General features: G+C 34.9%; 1 protein-coding gene and 1 long non-coding RNA gene across 5 annotated transcripts in view; one reads left to right on the forward strand and one right to left on the reverse strand.

Annotated features, from left to right (window-relative positions):
- Positions 1–18,519, forward strand: part of LOC150105355 (uncharacterized) — a 93,205-nt gene that overhangs the window by 49,000 nt on the left and 25,686 nt on the right. For all 3 annotated transcript variants that reach the window (XR_016548479.1, XR_016548480.1, XR_016548481.1), the window contains exon 4: positions 15,696–15,797. This is a non-coding gene — a long non-coding RNA (uncharacterized LOC150105355). The remainder of the gene's footprint in view (positions 1–15,695; positions 15,798–18,519) is intronic.
- Positions 1–18,519, reverse strand: part of LOC150105356 (YEATS domain-containing protein 4-like) — a 163,516-nt gene that overhangs the window by 5,130 nt on the left and 139,867 nt on the right. For both annotated transcript variants that reach the window (XM_090394736.1, XM_090394735.1), the window contains exon 7: positions 15,381–15,468. In XM_090394736.1, coding sequence (XP_090250862.1) covers positions 15,381–15,468 — 88 coding nt within the window. The remainder of the gene's footprint in view (positions 1–15,380; positions 15,469–18,519) is intronic.

Consider the following 18,519-nt stretch of genomic DNA (forward strand, 5'->3'; position numbering starts at 1 on the left):
TAACGAATGCCATCCTGATAGAAAAATGGATAATGTCTCTGTTTTCTATTTACCAATATCTGCAAATTTGAATATCATTGTGGCATAGATGTGAAGGATGAAAGTGAAGTTGTAGATGATTTTCACCACTTTGTTGTTGAAAACCTCAAGTGGCTTGATGAGAAGCACAATCTCCACAGCAGAGTTTGATTTATTCAACTCTAGTATATAACCTGTGTATTTAATATTCCACCTCCTTTCTCATCCATCAAATGACAGGTTGATTTCCCTATTAAGAAATCATCACTATCTGGCATGGTTGAAGAGCTTCTCATGTTTTGAAATTTAATGGGGCAAAAAACATTACTCCATTCCCATTTTTCCCATGCATGTGAAGTTCAATGGCCTGTCACAGCCAAGTAATTTTTCACTTCTGAAACCTAATTAATACTCTGATAGGACAGTTACTCCTATCTATATAGTGCATTATGACTATCAACTGTGTGTGCGTTTTTCTGGCAGGTGCCTGTTTGGCAAGATGATGAACCTGAGTTACTGGATAACCTGCAAAAACCTGTAAGTTCCTGTTACAAGAATGTACTTACTAGAGTCCAGATGGTCCTTATTATTATTATTATTTTGAGCGATTCCAGGGAGTCACCCGAAATAATAATAATATTTAATAGTTAATAATAATAATACTTAATAAAAACAATAAAACCTTAGACTCATCGAGGGAGGCCCTAAACATGTCCACACAACCATATGACATTCTCACAGTATCTATCATGCCTTGCTTTGAACTCACTCACCGTCATAGCACCCACAACAGACTCTGGCAGCTTATTCCACTCATTTACCACTCTAAAAGTAAAGAACCCAGCTCTAACACCCCTGCTAACCACACTCTTGCCCAGCTTCCATAGGTGTCCCCTAGTTCTCCCACCACCAGTCCTGATCTCAAAAATATCCTCTGAATTAATCCAATAGAATCCCTTTAGCAATTTGAATATCTCAATCATATCTCCCCCTTTTCTGCCTATCAACCAGTTTCTGCAACCCACAAATCCTCAACCTGCTCTCATATGGTTCATTCCATAGACCTGCTATCATCTTGGTCACTTGTCTCTGGATCCTCTCCACCTCCCCCCCATCAAGAAGGAACTGAGGTGACCAAATCTGGGAACAGTAGTCGAGTTAAGGTCTTATCCTAGTGTTTAGGCTTAAACTTTTGATTCTGCAGCATCATATACTATTTAAGGAAATTAACAAAGTATTTGTTAATAAATAAAATTATTTACTTATTATCGTATATTTCGCAAAGTCAAATCGGCATCATGGATTAATACAAGTGTATTAATCCATGATGCCGATTTGACTTCACAAAATATAGGATAATAAGTAAATAATTTTATTTATTAACAAATTTTATTATTTGTTAATTTCCTTAAACAATATGAGGATGAAGATAGTCCTTATATTTATAGACTCAAACTTCTATAATTTCTATAATTCCACAAAATTTCATGCCGGCTGGGGCATCACCTGGATAAACAAGGCCCCCGTTGTTTTCGCCAAGGGAACCAGGGCAAACAGCGAAAAGTCAGCTACTGGAACAAATCTGAAAGCACACCCCAACTCAACATCAACAGAGTTAAAGATCGGTACTATCAACATAAGAAGCCTGAATTGCAAAGAAATGGAGCTAGCTGAAGAATTAGATAAGTACCAAATCGACATAATAGGGGTGACTGAAACAAAAAAAGACAAAAACTGGTGAGATCTTTCTGAGCAATAAATACAAAATGTTATATTCATATTCAGGAAATGACAATCAAGGAAAAGAAGGAGTAGCCATAGTATTCAACACAAAATACGAGGCTAATCTTCTTGAATGGCAGGCAGTCTCAAGTAGAGTGATGTGGGCAAATATCAGAATAGAGAATTGGACAATGAGACTTATTTGTGCCTATGGTCTCACAGAAGGCTCTACTAAGATAGAAGTGCAGGAATTTTTGATGCTTTAGAAAAAGCAACTGACACAATGAAAAAGGAAAAGTTGGTCCGTGTTGGGGATCTAAATAGCAGAGTAGGAAATGATTGTCAGACACATAAAAATATTTTGGGAAAATTTGGAGAAAAGAGCAAAGCTAATAATAAGGGCAAATACCTGTTGGATTTCTGCTTAGGACATGGACTAGTTATTACTAACACCATGTTCCAACATAAAAATGTGCACAAATTCAGATGGAGAGAAGAAGCAAGGAATAAGAATAGTCTCATCGACTATGTCATTGTTGATAGTGATGTTTTCTCCCTGGTGCAGGACACCAGTGTTCAGAGGATTTGAAATTGGAAGTGATCACTATTTAGTCTTGAGGAGGATAAAATTGAATTTCATATTGAAAAGAATAACATGTAACATAGTTTTAAAGCGAATAAAAAGTTGAGCTGCTCTCAGATGTGAACTGTAGACTAAAATACACAAAGATTATTGAAGAAAAAATGAAAGAGTTTGAGAACAGGAACCAAACCTTGGAGATTCAGTGGCAAGCCTTGAAGAAAACCTTGATTGATTCAGCCAGAGAGACATGTGGTGAGGCTGTCTGCAAGGATAGAAAAATCAGAACTCCATGGTGGACACAGAAAGTTAAAGATGCATTGAAGGAAAAGAAGAAAGCATATCAAAAGTTCCTAGCAAATAAGTCAGCTTTTGCTCTTAGAGAATACAGAGACAAATGTAAGAAAGCTAAACACTTTTTAAAACTAGCTAAACAAAAGTCATGGGAGAACTTTGGCAAGAACATAGAAAATAAATATCAAGAAGGTGGGAAAATATTCTGGAAGTTGCTGAAGAAGCTTAGAAATTGAGGAAAGAGTGCTGTAAAAGAAGTTAGAGATGATAAATGTGACATGAAAGCAGGAGAAAAAGATATGCTTGAAGTATTGAGTAATTACTTTGAAAAATTGTTAAATGAAACAAGCAGTGATAGCACAGTGGTAAAAACCACTCAACAGGCATATAGTCAAGAATACATATCCATACTTGAAGTAGAAGCCATCAAAGGCTGGAAATGTGGAAAGGCAGCAGGAGTAGATGATATTCAACCTGAAATGCTCGAGTATGGTGGTATAAAAGTCTTACAGTGGCTGCACTGCATAGTTCAGAAAGCCTTGGACAGAGGGACGAATTCCAGATGATTGGAGTAGAGCCCTAATACTACCCATATGTAAAAAAGGGAAATAAAACTGAATGTGAAAATTACAGAAGTATTTTCCTACTGAGTGTTCCTGGCAAGATCTATGCAAGTATACTTGAGAAACGGTTGAGAAGAATTGTGGAAGAAAAGCTTGGTGAAGAACAAGCTGGATTCTGGCCAAATAGAGGCTGTCAGGATCAAATCTTCATTTTACGACAAACTGTTGAGAAAGCATGGGAATATAATGAACATCAGTGTTTAAGTTTTGTAGATCTGGAAAAGGAAGATGACAAGGTGCCAAGAGAGAAGCTATTCAAAATGCTACCATTATATGGTATCAATGGGGCATTATATCAAGAAATACTTAGTCTTTATTTGAGTTGTAAATCAGCAATTAGAATTGAAGGAAGTACAAGAAGTTGGTTTAATGTTAAATCTGGTGTGAGACAAGGATGTACATTATCCCCTCTGTTATTCATTATCTACATGGATCACATTATGAAGGAAAGTGGTATTAAACATGATATCAGAATTGGATATGTTAATGTCAGCTTTTTGCTTTATGCTGACGATGTTATACTTCTAAATAAATCCGCTACAAGTTTGCAATATTCCCTGACTAAATTGAATAACTGCTGTAATAGATATGGTGTGAAGGTCAGCATTAAAAAGACAAAGACAATGAAAATAGGTAGAATTGTTGAAAATGTCAACTGTGTTGTGAACGGGGAACCTGTGGAAGAAGTAAAACATTTCAGTTACTTAGGCACGATTTTTACTGATGATAGTAAATTCATATGGAATAAGAGAGAAATTAGTCGGAACACTAAATTAGCTGTATATAAGGCAGTGTTCAAACCAGTTTTAATTTATGGATCTGAGAGCTGGGTCAGAAGTAAAACACTTGACCAAAGACTAGAGACCGCAGATATGAGAGTCCTGAGAAAGATTATAGGCGTGAACAGATGGCATCAATGGCAATATTATATTAAAAACAAGGATATTAGGAAAGAACTTGACATTGTCAGCATTCAGGAATGCATTAGCAGAACTAATCTCAGGTGAGTTTTAAAAGAGGTATACCGTGAGTAGACATATCAATACAAAATTAATAAAGGAAAAAAACTCATGTACAAAGTTATTTAATAGTATAATTTTCGCATGGAACATCTTTATAAAGAAACATGTGAAATTCTATTTCATTCTCCTAACTTAAACAGATCCGATGGGTTACGTCTATCCCCTTTTTGGGAGATAGTACTTTAGAAATCAGCTAATCTTTCCTAACTTTTTATTGTATTATTATTATTATTTTTTTTTTTTTTAGAAAACTTATTGACCTTTATAGTTATCTTACACCAGCTACTCAGGTGGCACTTTTTGGAATTGTCAGTTATTGTTTAATTTGAGCTTAATGTACTGAAGATGCCTGTGACACACAGGCGAAGATTATACTATTAAATAATCTTTGTATGAGAGTTTTTTCCATTATATTAATTTTGTATCGATAATCTCAGGTGGTATGGTCACTTAAACAGAATGGGTGAGGAAAGATTAGCAAAACAAGTGTTCTCTGCCAGGTTGGCAGGAAAACGACCTAGAGGAAGACCAAGATATAGGTGGATTGATATGGTACAAAGTGCCTTAGACGAGAGAAATATAAGATCTGATAATGTTGGAGTCTTGACAAGTAACAGACTGATTTGGAGGAAAATTGTAGATAGGAAGTTAGTAATGATGTACCCCCTCTTGAGGGTACATGTCAGGAATTTGATGATGATGATGAAATTCTATAATTATTGTAGGATTCACCTACACTAGAAGAAAGGAAGAAATGATTGTTCTACCCAAATTAATATGCCAAATCTACTAAGTACTGTAGAAAACCTGAGTCCAGCTAGTCCTTAATTTTATAGAACTAGAATCCTATATTCAATGTATGAGCTATATGCACTGGGAGAAAGGAATCATGATAATTAAAAGAGATTATGATACCACACATATTACTAAACAGACATTGAAAATACAGAATTTTAAAAGAAAGTGAGTTAGGATATGGGGGCTGAACTAGACGAATGATAAGAGATGATAGTTAAGTGGATGAAGGTGGACCAAATTCTAAGAATTTGGAATTTCTAATTAGTGATATGTGCTTCTAATATGAGGGTTCTTTCCTTCCTCTCAGTATGGCTCCCATAGCGATTATTATGATGTCTTTATAGGTGAATCTCTCTTCTCACAATTAACAAAATGTCTCTAAGTGCATTCTGGTAACAGGATTTTAGGGTTTATATATATATATGCTAGCCTGGTTGGCCGAGGGGTTAGCGTATTCGCTCTCCAGCCAAGAAGCCGTTGGTTCGAATCCCGCATAGGCATGGAATATTTGTGATCGTCTTCCACCTACATTCACCTAAGTATAGATACACTCTCCCAGTATGGACTGGGTCACCATGGGAGTTGTGGACCCAAAACCTTCCTCAATCGGAGAGCCTTTCACCCTGCAGTGGGTAGAAAAATAGAATGTTCATCTTCATCACACACACACACACACACACACACACACACACACACACACACACAGTTGACCCTTGAAGAACATGGGTTTGAACTGTGCAGATCCACTTATACACAGATTTTTTCAATAAATATATTGAAACATTTTTTTGGAGATTTACAACAATCTGAAAAATTCACAGGTGAACCACGAAGCCTGGGGGGGAAGGAAGAGTTAAGTATATTATGAATTCATAAAATATACACTAATCTATTATAAAAAGTTAAGATTTGTCAAAACTTACACACCGTACATGGCACCATTCACAGTTCAGAGAAATGTAAACAAATGTAAAGATGCAGTATTAAATCAGCACTGCATAAAATGAACTCTTATTAATGGGTTAAATTTATTTAATTAATTAGAATAAAATAAACATTTTATAACAATTCATTCATTAGTGTATAGGTTAGGCTACCAATATCTTTATGATTTTCTAATCTTAAGGAAGATAGTGATTCTTCCTTATGATTAAATAAACTTACTTTATTGTAAGAATACAGTATATAATGTGTGTGTGTGTGTGTGTGTGTGTGTGAGAGAGAGAGAGAGAGAGATAATCGGCTTTTACTCGGTTGTTATGATACATTTTAAAAAATTGATTTAATGACTAAAAAAACCGAGATAACTTATAAAGATTTTAATAAGAATAATACGACTAGTTTCGGCTTATAACAGCCTTCCTCAGTATTCTTAAAGGACAAGAATAGTAATAAACATTGAAGTATCAAAACAAACTGGAAATTACAGGTAAAAATTGCCACACATAATTGATACATAAAAAACATATTTTTTCAAGTTGTTCTAACAAGCGTGCCATTGTTTATTGCAGGTGTGCATGCAGGCTCACGTGAATGCCAATATTGAATAACTGCAGCATGGCTATCTGGGATGTTATAACTCAAATTGTTGTTTAAGTGTTGTTTATTTATATAACACACACACACACACACACACACACACACACACACACACACACACACACACACACACACACACACACACACACACACACAACATACAAAATATGTATTAATCGAGTGTTTATGCTATTGGTATGGCTTCCGGTCAACAGCAAGCTGTTTGTAGTTAAGTATTTGGGAAGTCAAAAGTTATATGTGGATTTTCGAACAATGCAGGGGGGGTAGGCGCCCATTATCCCCTAGTCGTTCAAGGGTCAACTGTATATAATTATTTGATTCCCATCCATGAAAGGCTATAAACCTGTAGTACCTTAGTAGCATAGGTTGGCTAAATATATATGTATTTATACAGGAGAGAGGAAACTAAACACAGGGCTGAAGGACTGCGCAATTATCCAGTGATAGAACAGTGATCTTCCCATGCATCAAATTTTTAACTCCATTAAATGCAATTTCTAGTAATTATATTCACCAAACTATACAAGCACTGAGACCAGAAATTCTGATCATATAACTCGAATGATTGACCAAAGATAATCAAACACATTTAACTACCTTTCTAAGGAATATATTCCAGAAGGCTGTAATCAAATAACTATAATACAAATTATGATATGAATTATAATTATTAAAATCAAGCCTTATGATAACCTGAAAACCGAAATCTAACATTTACACCAGTGCATCTTTAAGTTAATATCAAGAAACATGCTATTAATCTGGGCAGATAAAAAAATATCTTAAAAACCCCTGATCTAGCTGGCCTGGTTAGTGAAGTGATTAGCATATTTGCTCTCCAACTAACAGGCTGTGGGTTTCGATTCATGAATGTTTGCGATTGTTCTTTAGGTGGAAGATTAATTTCATTCCCCAGTGTGAGTCCATTGCACTGGGGGATGAAAAAGACGAAACATAGAACAATGAAAAAGTTCTATGTTTCGTCTCTAGAGCAGAGCTTCCGGACTATGAAAAATAAAAATATAAAATCAATAAAACTCCTTAGCCTATTCGCAGTACAAATGTAGTACAGGTTTCTTCTTCTTTCACTATGCCTTATCCCATGTTAAATGGGGTCGGCACACCAATCTTTAACCTTCCTCTTCCAAGTTCTCTAGTCCATGGTGTCCTTCGGACTCCATCCTTTCTCCATAAGATCCTCTGTCACCTTATCCCCCCCCCCCACCTGAGCTTGGGCCTGCCTCTTTTTCTCCTTCCCTCCAACTCTATATACTTCACTCGTTTACCAACATACTCCTCACCTCTCTACATGTCCAAACCACCTCAGCCTACTTTCTTGTATCTTCTTGCCAATTGGTCCCGCCTTAACTGTCCCTCTGATGTAGTCATTCCTTATCCTGTCCTTTGTCACACCACTCATCCATCTCAACATCCGCTACCGCCATCTTCCTCTCTTGTGCCTTGGTTATAGGCCACGTCTCCGGACTATGGAGCATTGCCAGCCTCACCACCATCTTATACAGCTTTCCTTTCCTCTTACAACTTACTCTCTTGTCGTACAGGACCCCACTCATCTTTTTCCAATTCATCCAAACGCATGTTATTCGATGCTGTATTTCCTCATCCAAGTCACCATTCCTTGACAACCAACCCAAGGTACTTGAATTTCTTCCCTAAAATTAGCCTTTCACCCTGGAGTCGTATGACCATATCCTCGTTACTCCCCGTTGATGTAGTACAGGTTTACAAATAAATATTATTCCACAATGCTTTATTGTTTTTGTAAGTCTTTATTTTATTTATCTAGTGCAGTGGATGGCAAATGCCATCTCCACTGAGCTACACAGGTGCCCCTGGGTCTCACACCAGGTGATGAAATTCATCTACTACCTAAATACACTTATAAACATCTAGGCTTACATTTGAACTTATAACCATATCTGACATGGAGAGCAAAGATTTGTCTACTAAACTAATCAGACCAACAAAGCTACACTATTCCAAATATTTCCAATCTTTTATTTTTAGTACCTATTCTAATAGGAATAAACTTAATCAACAACATGTGAGAAATGTTATGTGCTACATTCACATAGTGTTGTGTCCCATTTTACGATTTTTATTCTATCTAACAATTTCCTCTTATCTATGTACTTCTACGCATGAGATATCACCAAAATTTTACTAATACTCAAGTTATTTCTTCCCTTAGCACCCCTAATATTTGTATTTATACTGTGCCTTTTGGAATATTTAGTTTAAGATATTATATACAAAAACAAGGAGAAAGAACTCAAATATGTCTGAAAGTGTAACAAAGTTGCAGTCGTGACACTTTATCTCGTTTCTTAACATTAATTTCCCGCATGATTAGGTTCGTAATTTTTCAAGTGGTGCATTGGACAGCAATTTCAGACAACTCCTTTATCATTGAACAAAGGTTTATTAAATTCCTTAACATGGTACAATTCAATTTTTGTGATTACTCAATTTAATGCTAAACTAAATACTTACAAACTAACATTAAGCTTAATACAAGTAATTAGGCTATGATCCTATAATGGGTATTACGATCATGCCGCCATAACAATTCAACACATAAATTCACTTGACATGGACAAATAAGATTACTTCACACTATATAACTATTCAAACTTAAGTAGACTAACTAAATCTTTTTCTGTTCTAACACACAACTATGACATTTTAACTTCCCTATACATTACAATAGACATGCAAAATTCTCAGGACACACAATTACTTAATTCATACTATTCAACTATTCAAACATAAGTAGATTAACTAAACCCTTTACTGCACTAACACGACTATGGCATTTTTACTTTCCAATACATTACAACAGACATGCAAATTTCTCAGGACACGTAATTTTTCACATAACATTAACACTAGCCAGCTTACTTTTAATATATATTCTGTCAGATACTAAAGTCCTAGTATAAATTTTCCTTGGTCACTTCAACAGTTCCATATTAGAATAATGATACTTATCACAGACAAATTTTAGTTAACATTAGATATATTTTACAGTACCTTTCTTTCTTGGGATTTTCATATGGACCTTTACCTTTTTCTGAATTCTTTACCTTTATCTTCTTCCAATAATCTGCTTCTCCTACGCTCCTTTTGGAATTGAATTAGGCATACACTGGCTTAACTTTTCGTAACTCCGAACACACTCTGAATCATCTATATATCGGCTGTGCAACTTGCCACGTGGATATCAATTTCTTTACAGCTCTCCGTTCTTTGTAGTTGTCACTGAAGTTGGAACACAAAGAACATGCTTTCTTTTCCTCGACTATATGGCATTCTTCGCTTCTCACACAGGAAATACAGAACCGAAATTCCGCTCACTTTCGTTTCCATGTTATGACGCTGGAGATATAACCCCTATTTCGCCATTCAGGAAATCACCGTGAAATCCCTACGGAAGAGCTCGCGAAGGACTCTCCTGGAATGGAATCAAAACCAAAACCAAGAAAAGCCTTGTGGGGGGGGGGGGGGTTTCCCAACCCTTTTATACCTGTTCTCCTAACGGCACTTTTTCTAACTTCTTTTCTCCGCCCCCTACTTGTTTTTACTTCACCGACCAATTAGGGTGGCGTTTTTCTGCCAAACGTCCTTTGATCGGCGAGCTGGTAACGATGTCTCAATCCGGGAATCAGCCCTGAGCGATAGTCTGTTGTTTTTCTTTTGCTAGCCTCTAATTTAATCCCCTTTCCAAAAATTATGATAGCTGAGAATTCTATATTCTCAAGATATCAGGTATAACAATAGTTATTAGGTTCTAATTTAGACATAAAAATAAAAAATACTTTCAGTCAAGTATACAGAATTCTGTAAAAAAGTTTCTTTTTGGTATCTGCTAATGTTTTACACTAACTGCAGAAATGAGATCTTATTAAGTATTGTTCAATCATTCAAACTTACTGCCTTCTTGATGCTTTAAAATATCAATGTTGATTCACTATAGAAACAAACCACATGATAGTTGGCTCAAATAATACATGATGTTGCACTCTGCTTGATAACACATCAATACTTTAATACACAAAAAATTACAAGTTTTAATAACAGCCATCTATCCCATATTTAGTGAAAGGCAAAATAACATGTATTACCAATCTATGCAAAACAACTGTTATCAGTTTGCAAGTTGTAATTATTGGAAAATGCTTTGTGAGGATGGCCATGCCAAAGAATGGAGGTGGATGGAATGAAAGAAAAAAAAAAAGTAAATGGTAGGTTTACAACTGGACTTTAAAAAGATGTTGTAGAGCTACAACTCTTATTTTAACAAACAGTGAAAAGTAGAGAAATAGCAAATGAAATATCTACAGAAAAGACAATACTAAAACTGACCTGAGACAAAAGCTGAACTTGATCAGTGAAATGGATCTGAGTAACTGAACCACTCTAAACAAGAATCATTCTAAGGTTAGGCAGATCTAGGATTGGTATAATGTTATCAGTGAGATTGACAAAAGTAAATTAAAGATACCAAGAAATTATATACTTGGTTTAATCCTTTTATCCAAATGTAAGCAAACACAGTTTGCTCCTGAAATATAATCAGGACTGGGACAACTCATATATAGAAGCTGATGACTTCACATCACTTGCCTTATTATCCCATAATGCAAAACACATATCTTTATGGGTATGTATAATGTTATGCACCCTAGTGTAAGCAAACAAAGTAGTTTGCTTATACTTGGATAAAAGATTAAACCATGTATATAATTTCTTGGTATCTTTAATTTAGAGTATAACCAAGTGGAAAACTTTCAACTGACAAGAGTAATATACTGAGCATGCTACAGAAAAGAATGCCACACTTTTAGAGACTGAGAGGAAGCTATAAAATGTGATGAATTTTACCACGAAAGGCTAGAAGTAAATGTCAGCTCAAGAAGAGAAATCTAATCCAGCTTGATGATTTGGATATTATCAAAAGGGAAAGGGATAATGATTTGAGATAAAACCTTGCAAAAAACGAAGGTGAGGATTTTTTTGGAACTATGAAGGTGAACTAGTTATTCTTGCACCACTGAAGAACAACACAAAAGTCTGTGTTTAAGGCAATGGATGTCTGTTCACTATAGGATTTATCAAACGAGTAGGATGAATGGGGTATACTATCATCAATAAAATTATGGATAGGATTATTGGTCAGTTGGAGGTGGTCACATATGTATAAGAGAAAGAAGACGGACAACAGAACAGAGCCCCATGGCATTAATGCAGCAGTCCAAAGGGAGGATATCCAATGGAAGGTAGACTAAAGGATAGCAACTTGCTGAGAAGACCTATAACTTTGGCGCTAAGTTCAATCAAATGTTGCTCTGGAAATGACAATATACATTCAGCTTTGATTAGAGCATCAGTTAATTAACAGGAAATTATATTAAAAAACTGAAAGTCAGTTATTACATGACTACATCACCTTTAAGCTCCATAGAATGAATGCTATGCTAAAGTAATATACTATAACAGATCTTCCACTACATCAAAAATTTCTTTAGACTAAATTTGTTATAGGGAAAACTGACTTAAAAAAACTTCTGATCTTTCTCACTTACTTAAAAACTTGCTAACTTCTGATCAATAATTTTCCTCTCAATTAATCTGTTATCTGTCAAAACTCCAATATTATCGGATTTCATCTTTCTGTCTTTTAAGGTGCTTTTTACTGTATCAAATCTACCTATATCTTAGTCTTCCTCTGGGTATTTTTCCTGCCAACTTAGCAGAGAACATTCTTTTTAAGTGACCTCAGCACCTGAGATCAGCTCTGCTAACACATTCCTAGATGCCAACAATGTCAAGTTCTTTCTTAATATAATATTGCCATTGATGCCATCTGTTCAGATAATCTTTCTCAGGACTCATATCTGTGGTCTTTGGTCAAGTGTTATATTTCTAACCCAGATCTCCGATCCATAAGTTAAAATTAGTTTGAACACTGTCTTGTATACAGCTAATTTAGTGTTTTGACTAACTTCTCTCTTATTCCATATAAATTTATTCAGTTGACTTCTACCATACTGGCTTTGTTGATTCTATCATCTATTTCCATATTTAATCTACTATCTTCACTAAAAATTGTGCCTAAGTAGCAGAAATGTTTTACTTGTTCTGTAGGTTCCCCATTCACAAATGCAGTTGATATTTTCAATGCTTCTGCCTATTTTCATTGTCTTTGTCTTGTTATTGCTGATTTTTCAGCAATAACAAGACAAAAATTGGTCAGGGAATCTTGCAGAATTGTACTGGATTTATTTAAAAGTATCACATCACCAACATAAAGTAAAGAGCTGAGATTAACATCTCCAATTTTGATATCAGGTTTAATACCACTTTCCTTCTAATGCTATCCATGTAGATAATGAATAACAGAGGGGATAATGTACATCCTTGTCTGAAACCAGATTTAATGTCAAATCATCTTCCTGTACTTCCTTCAATTCTGACTGCTGACTTAAAATTCAAATAAAGACTAAGTACTGCTTGATATAATGCCCCACTGACACCATATAACTAGTGTTTTGAATAGCTTTTCTCTTGTCACCTTGTCGTACGCCTTTTGCAGGTCTACAAAACTTATATAAGATCTTCGTCATATTCCCATGATTTCTCAACTATTTGTTGTAAAGTGAAAATCTGATCCTGGCAGTCTCTATTTGACCTGAATTCAGGTTGTTCTTCACCATGATTCCCTTCAACAATCTTTCTCAAGTATAATTGCATAAATCTAACCAGAAACACTCAGTAGGGAAATACCTCTAATTCTCACATTCATTTTTCTTTCTCTCTTTGTAAATAGGTATTATGAGAGCTCTACTCCAATCATCTGAAATTTGTCCCTGTCCAGGCCTTCTGAACTATGCAGTGCAACCACTGTAAGACTTTTATACCTCCATACTTGAGCATTTTTGGTCGTATATCATCTACTTCAGCTGCCTTTCCAGATTTCAGATTTTTGATGGCTTTTCTACTTCTAGTATCGATATGTATTCCTGATTACATGTCTGTCAAGTGTTTTTTACCACTGTGTTATCATCACTGCTTGTTTCACTTGGCAATTTTTAAAAGTAATTACTCCATTCATCAAACATATCTTTTTCTCCAGTTTTCATGTCACCTTTATCATCTCTAATTCCTTTCACAGCACTCTTTCCTCCATTTCTGAACTTTTTCAACAGCCTTCAGAATATTTTGCCACCTGATATTTATTTTCTATGTTTTTGCCAAAGTCTTCCCGTGACTTTTCTTTAACTAGTTTTACACAGTGTTTAGCTTTCTTACATTTGTCTCTGTATTCTCTAAGAGCACAAGCTGACTTATTTGCTAGGAACTTTTGATTTGATATGCTTTCTTCTTTTCCTTCACTGCCTCTTTAACTTCCTGTGTCCACCATGGAGTTCTGAATTGTCTATCCTTGCAGATAACCTTCACCATATGCTTCTCTGGCTGAATCAATTAATGTTTTCTTCAGGACTTGCTAATGAATCTCCAAGGTTTGGTTCCTGTTCTCAAACTCTTTCATTGTTTCTTCAATCATGTTTGTGTATTTTAGTCCATAGTTCAAATGTGAGAGCTGCTCAACTTTTATTTGCTTTAAAACTTTCTTACATCATCTTCTTTTCAATATGAAATTCAATTTAATCCTGCTAAAGACTAAATGATGATCACGTCCAATTTCAAATCCTCTGTACACTCTGGTGTTCTGCACCAGGGAGAAAACATCACTATCAACAATAACATAGTCAATGAGACTTTTCTTATCCCTTGCCTCTTCTCTCCATGTGAATTTGTGCACACTTTTATGTTGGAACATGGTGTTAGTAATAACCAGTCCATGTCCTGAGCAGAAATCCAACAGGTATTTGCAATTATTATTAGCTTTGCTATTTTCTCCCAATTTTCCCCAAATATTTTTGAATGTGTGTCTGGCAATCACTTTCTACTCTGTTATTTAGATCCCCCAAGGACCAACTTTTCCTTTTTCATTGTGTCAGTTGCTTTCCCTAAAGCCTAAAAAAATTCCTGCACTTCTACCTTAGCAGAACCTTATCTAGCGTTGAATACCATAGCTACTCCTTTTTCCTCAGCCATAGCGAAGCCCATCTTGGGCATGGACAGCAGGGTTTTTTTCGAAGGATGAAAAACCCCAGTTTATCTGGTGTTTTTCATCCTGCAAGCAGGCAAACTGGCCCCGTGAACACACATGGATTACAGTTAGGAATACTGACCCAGCCACAGCTATGCCGGTCCCAAGCCCGGATAAATTTTTTTCCCGGGGGGGGGGGCTGGGATGGTGCTGTACCTTCCCGTAAAAGGGACTCAGGGCCATTGTATCATCATACGAAACTACTATTGCCTGAATATAACATTTTGTATTTATTGCTCAGAAAGATCTCACCAGATTTTGTCTTTTTTGTTTGAGTCACCCCTATTATGTTGATCGGGTAGTTATCCAATTCCTCAGCTAGCTCAATTTCTTTGCCATTCAGGCTTCTTACGTTGATTCCACAATTTAAAATGATGGTACAACAATGGTGACAGAAAAAAAATATTCTATTTGTATGGAAATATTCAAATTCATTTTTTTTTATTACTAGCATCTAAAAAAAAAAAAAAAATCATTGAAACAAGGTAAACATGAACTCAATGGATAAACACAAATTCAATGGATTCCTCATATGCAACTATTGTCTAAAAAAAAGTATAACTTACAATCTGTTTCGTGTTTATATGGGCCTAAAGTCAACTGACGTGAACTTGTCAACAGCTGCTGCATCATGGCTGAAGGATCCTGAAAAATCTGCAGTAACACCAAGTGACTTAAAAAGTAATAAAAATATTATTATACATTTCATTTGACTAGAAATATGTAATTAAAATATAAAATACTTGATTGATTTAACAACTTATATTTAAATCAATCAACTATTTTATATTGTTCTCCCAGTAGTAAAATGATTTAACAAATATAGTAATTCAATACATGTAACTATTGTCTTGAAAAAATGCAGTTTATTTTTATTTAAGTTCTGTCTAAAAGTGTGCGGCCTGTGACACTACCACTCATCATATATTGGCACTCGTATAGAATGAAGTTGGCCATGCCAGGCATATATCATACAAAAGCAGGTGAGAATTAACATTTAAGCAAATGCCAAACTTTTAAAATTATTTTTATTTATTTTTTGCAATGATGGCTTATTTAACATATTAAATGATATTTTATCTTCATTATTTCCTGACATGTACCTTAAAATAATAACATATAATCAAGATTTCATCATAATAATTTTCTTTCCAAGCAGAAATGCCTTAATCCATTTACACACATACGCACTTGCAATTTTGATTTCAGTCATCTGTTTTGCTAACTTATCATCTCCTATTCTGTTTACACGATCATATCACCTTCAATTAAATCTACTTACACTTTCTTGAATACTAACAATTCCTAGTTTCCTTTCCAATATAGCAGACAATTACTATAACAAACATATAGACAAAGAAACAATTTATTGCAATGCAAGTTTCAAGAAATATATATATATATATATATATACTGAATTTTGTAGAAATAGTTCTTCATCCCCAGGATCAGTTATTTGGGATTTACCTTCAAATGTCAAAAAGATGTGACATCAAACAGTAAATCTAAAATGGAACCCTGTTTACAGAGGACAGGGAATATGAAGAAAAAAGTGGAGTGAAAATCATAAAAGTAAAATTAATTTGCTATAATGCTTAGAAATATTTGGAGTGAACTCTGAGAAGTCTTGATAAGTTTTACTGATAATCATAACAAAAGAGTCCAATTCAGAAATACTAGGATCAAAGAGAAAGTTCAGTTATAAATATGGTTCACAAAGGGTCAGTTAGCATGGATATTAAAATTCCAGCCAAGCCTATCAGATTTCTTGTACATATGATGTCCTAGCTATCTTTGGAAACAACCAATGGAAAAGGTTTGAAGAAATTCTTGGTCACTCTTGACATGTGGTCATGTTTAGCATATGGGCCTATCTACCAGACTTCCATCCCTGTTATTTACCTCCCTACATGCACAAATGGGTTGCCAATTTCTTCTCTGGTTGCTTGCTGAATTCTGAGGAAAGGAAGACATCCATAATGGATGTCTTCCTTTCCTCAGAATTCAGGGCTATTAAAATAATGCCTTTAATAATATGCATATAATCCTGAAACAAACAAGTGTTCACAACAGATGGGAAAAAATGTTATAACAAATTATCACAATAACAGGAAAGGTAAAACTGTTCAAAAATCAAATAGCAAACACAGTAATAGCTTTATAATCATATCTCAACAATTTCAATGTAAAACTAGCTAAACAAAAGTCATGGGAAGACATGGTAAGAACAAAAATAAATTATCTGGAGGGTAACAAAATATTATGAATACTGACAAAGCTAAGAAATGGAGAAACAAGTAGTATAAAAGGAATCAGAGATGATCAAGATTACATGAAAACTGAAGATAAAGATATTCTAGATGTTTGGATTAATTATTTTGAAAGATTGCTAAATAAAATAAGCAGTGACACCATGACAGTGGAAAAAGTCATCAAAAACCTGAAATGTGGAAAGGCAGCTGGATTAAATGATATTCAACCAGAAATACTAAAATATGGAGGTACATAAGTTTCACCAAGCTTTCTGAATTATGCAGTGTAACTGCATAATTCAGGAAGGCCTGGTCAGAGGGTCGAATTCCAGATGATTATAGTAGGGCTCTCATAGTACACATCTGTGAAAATGGAAATAGAACAGAACATGAGATTACTGAGGAATTTCTCCACTGTGTCCCTGGTAAGATTTATGCAAGTATTCTTAAGAAAAGACTAAGAAAAACTGTGAAAGGGAAGCTTGGAGATGAAGAATTCAAGCTTAACAGAAGTTGTCTGGATCAGATTTTCACTTTAAGGCAAATAGGTTAGAAATCATGGGAATATAACAGGGATTAGTTTCATAGATCTGAATAAGGCACATGACCAGGTGACAAGAGAAAGCTATTCACAACATCCAAGCAATATTCAGTCTATCTTTGAGTTGTAGGTCAGTAGTTTAGAATTGAAGGAGGAACAGGAAGATGGTGTGATGTTAAGTAAGGTATGAGACAAGGATATAGATTATAACTGTTGTGATAAATATGGCATGAAAATATTGAAAACATCAACTACATCCTGAATGAGAAACTTTTAGTAAAACATTTCAACTATTTAGGCACAATTTTAGTGAAGATGGCAAATTAAATATAGAAATTGACAACAAAATTAGCAATGCTGATATGATAGTAGCCAGCTGAATAAATTTATATGGAATAAGAGAGAAATTAGTCAAAACACAAAACTAAATGTATACAAGCCAGTGTTCAAACCACTTTAAGTTAAAGAGCTGGGTTAGAAATAAAGTACTTGATCAAAGACTAAAGATAACATATGTGAAAGTTCTGAGAAAGATTACAGGAGTAAACACATGGCACCAATAGAAATATCACGTTAAAAATGAGGAAATTAGAAAAGAATTTGACATTTTTAGCTTTCGGGAACGTGTTAAGGGAACTAATCTCAGGTGGTATGGCTACTTAAACAGAATGGTAGAGGAAAGGTGCAAAGCAAGTGTTCTTTGCCAAGATAGCAGGAAAAGGCCTACAGGAAGACTAAGATCTAGGTGGATTGATACAGTAAAAAGTGTCCTGGAAGATACAAATATAAGATCTGATAATATTGGAGTATTCAAAGACAAGATTAATAATTTGGAGGAAAATTGTTGATAGGATGTTAGTAATGATGTAACTTTTTCATGTATACTGATGTTCAAAACCTAAGGTCAAACAC

The sequence above is a fragment of the Typopeltis vanoorti genome, chromosome 6 (assembly GCF_054136105.1).
Source record: "Typopeltis vanoorti isolate ZY-2024b chromosome 6, IOZ_Tvanoo_1.0, whole genome shotgun sequence".
Taxonomy (NCBI): Eukaryota; Metazoa; Arthropoda; class Arachnida; order Uropygi; family Thelyphonidae; genus Typopeltis; species Typopeltis vanoorti.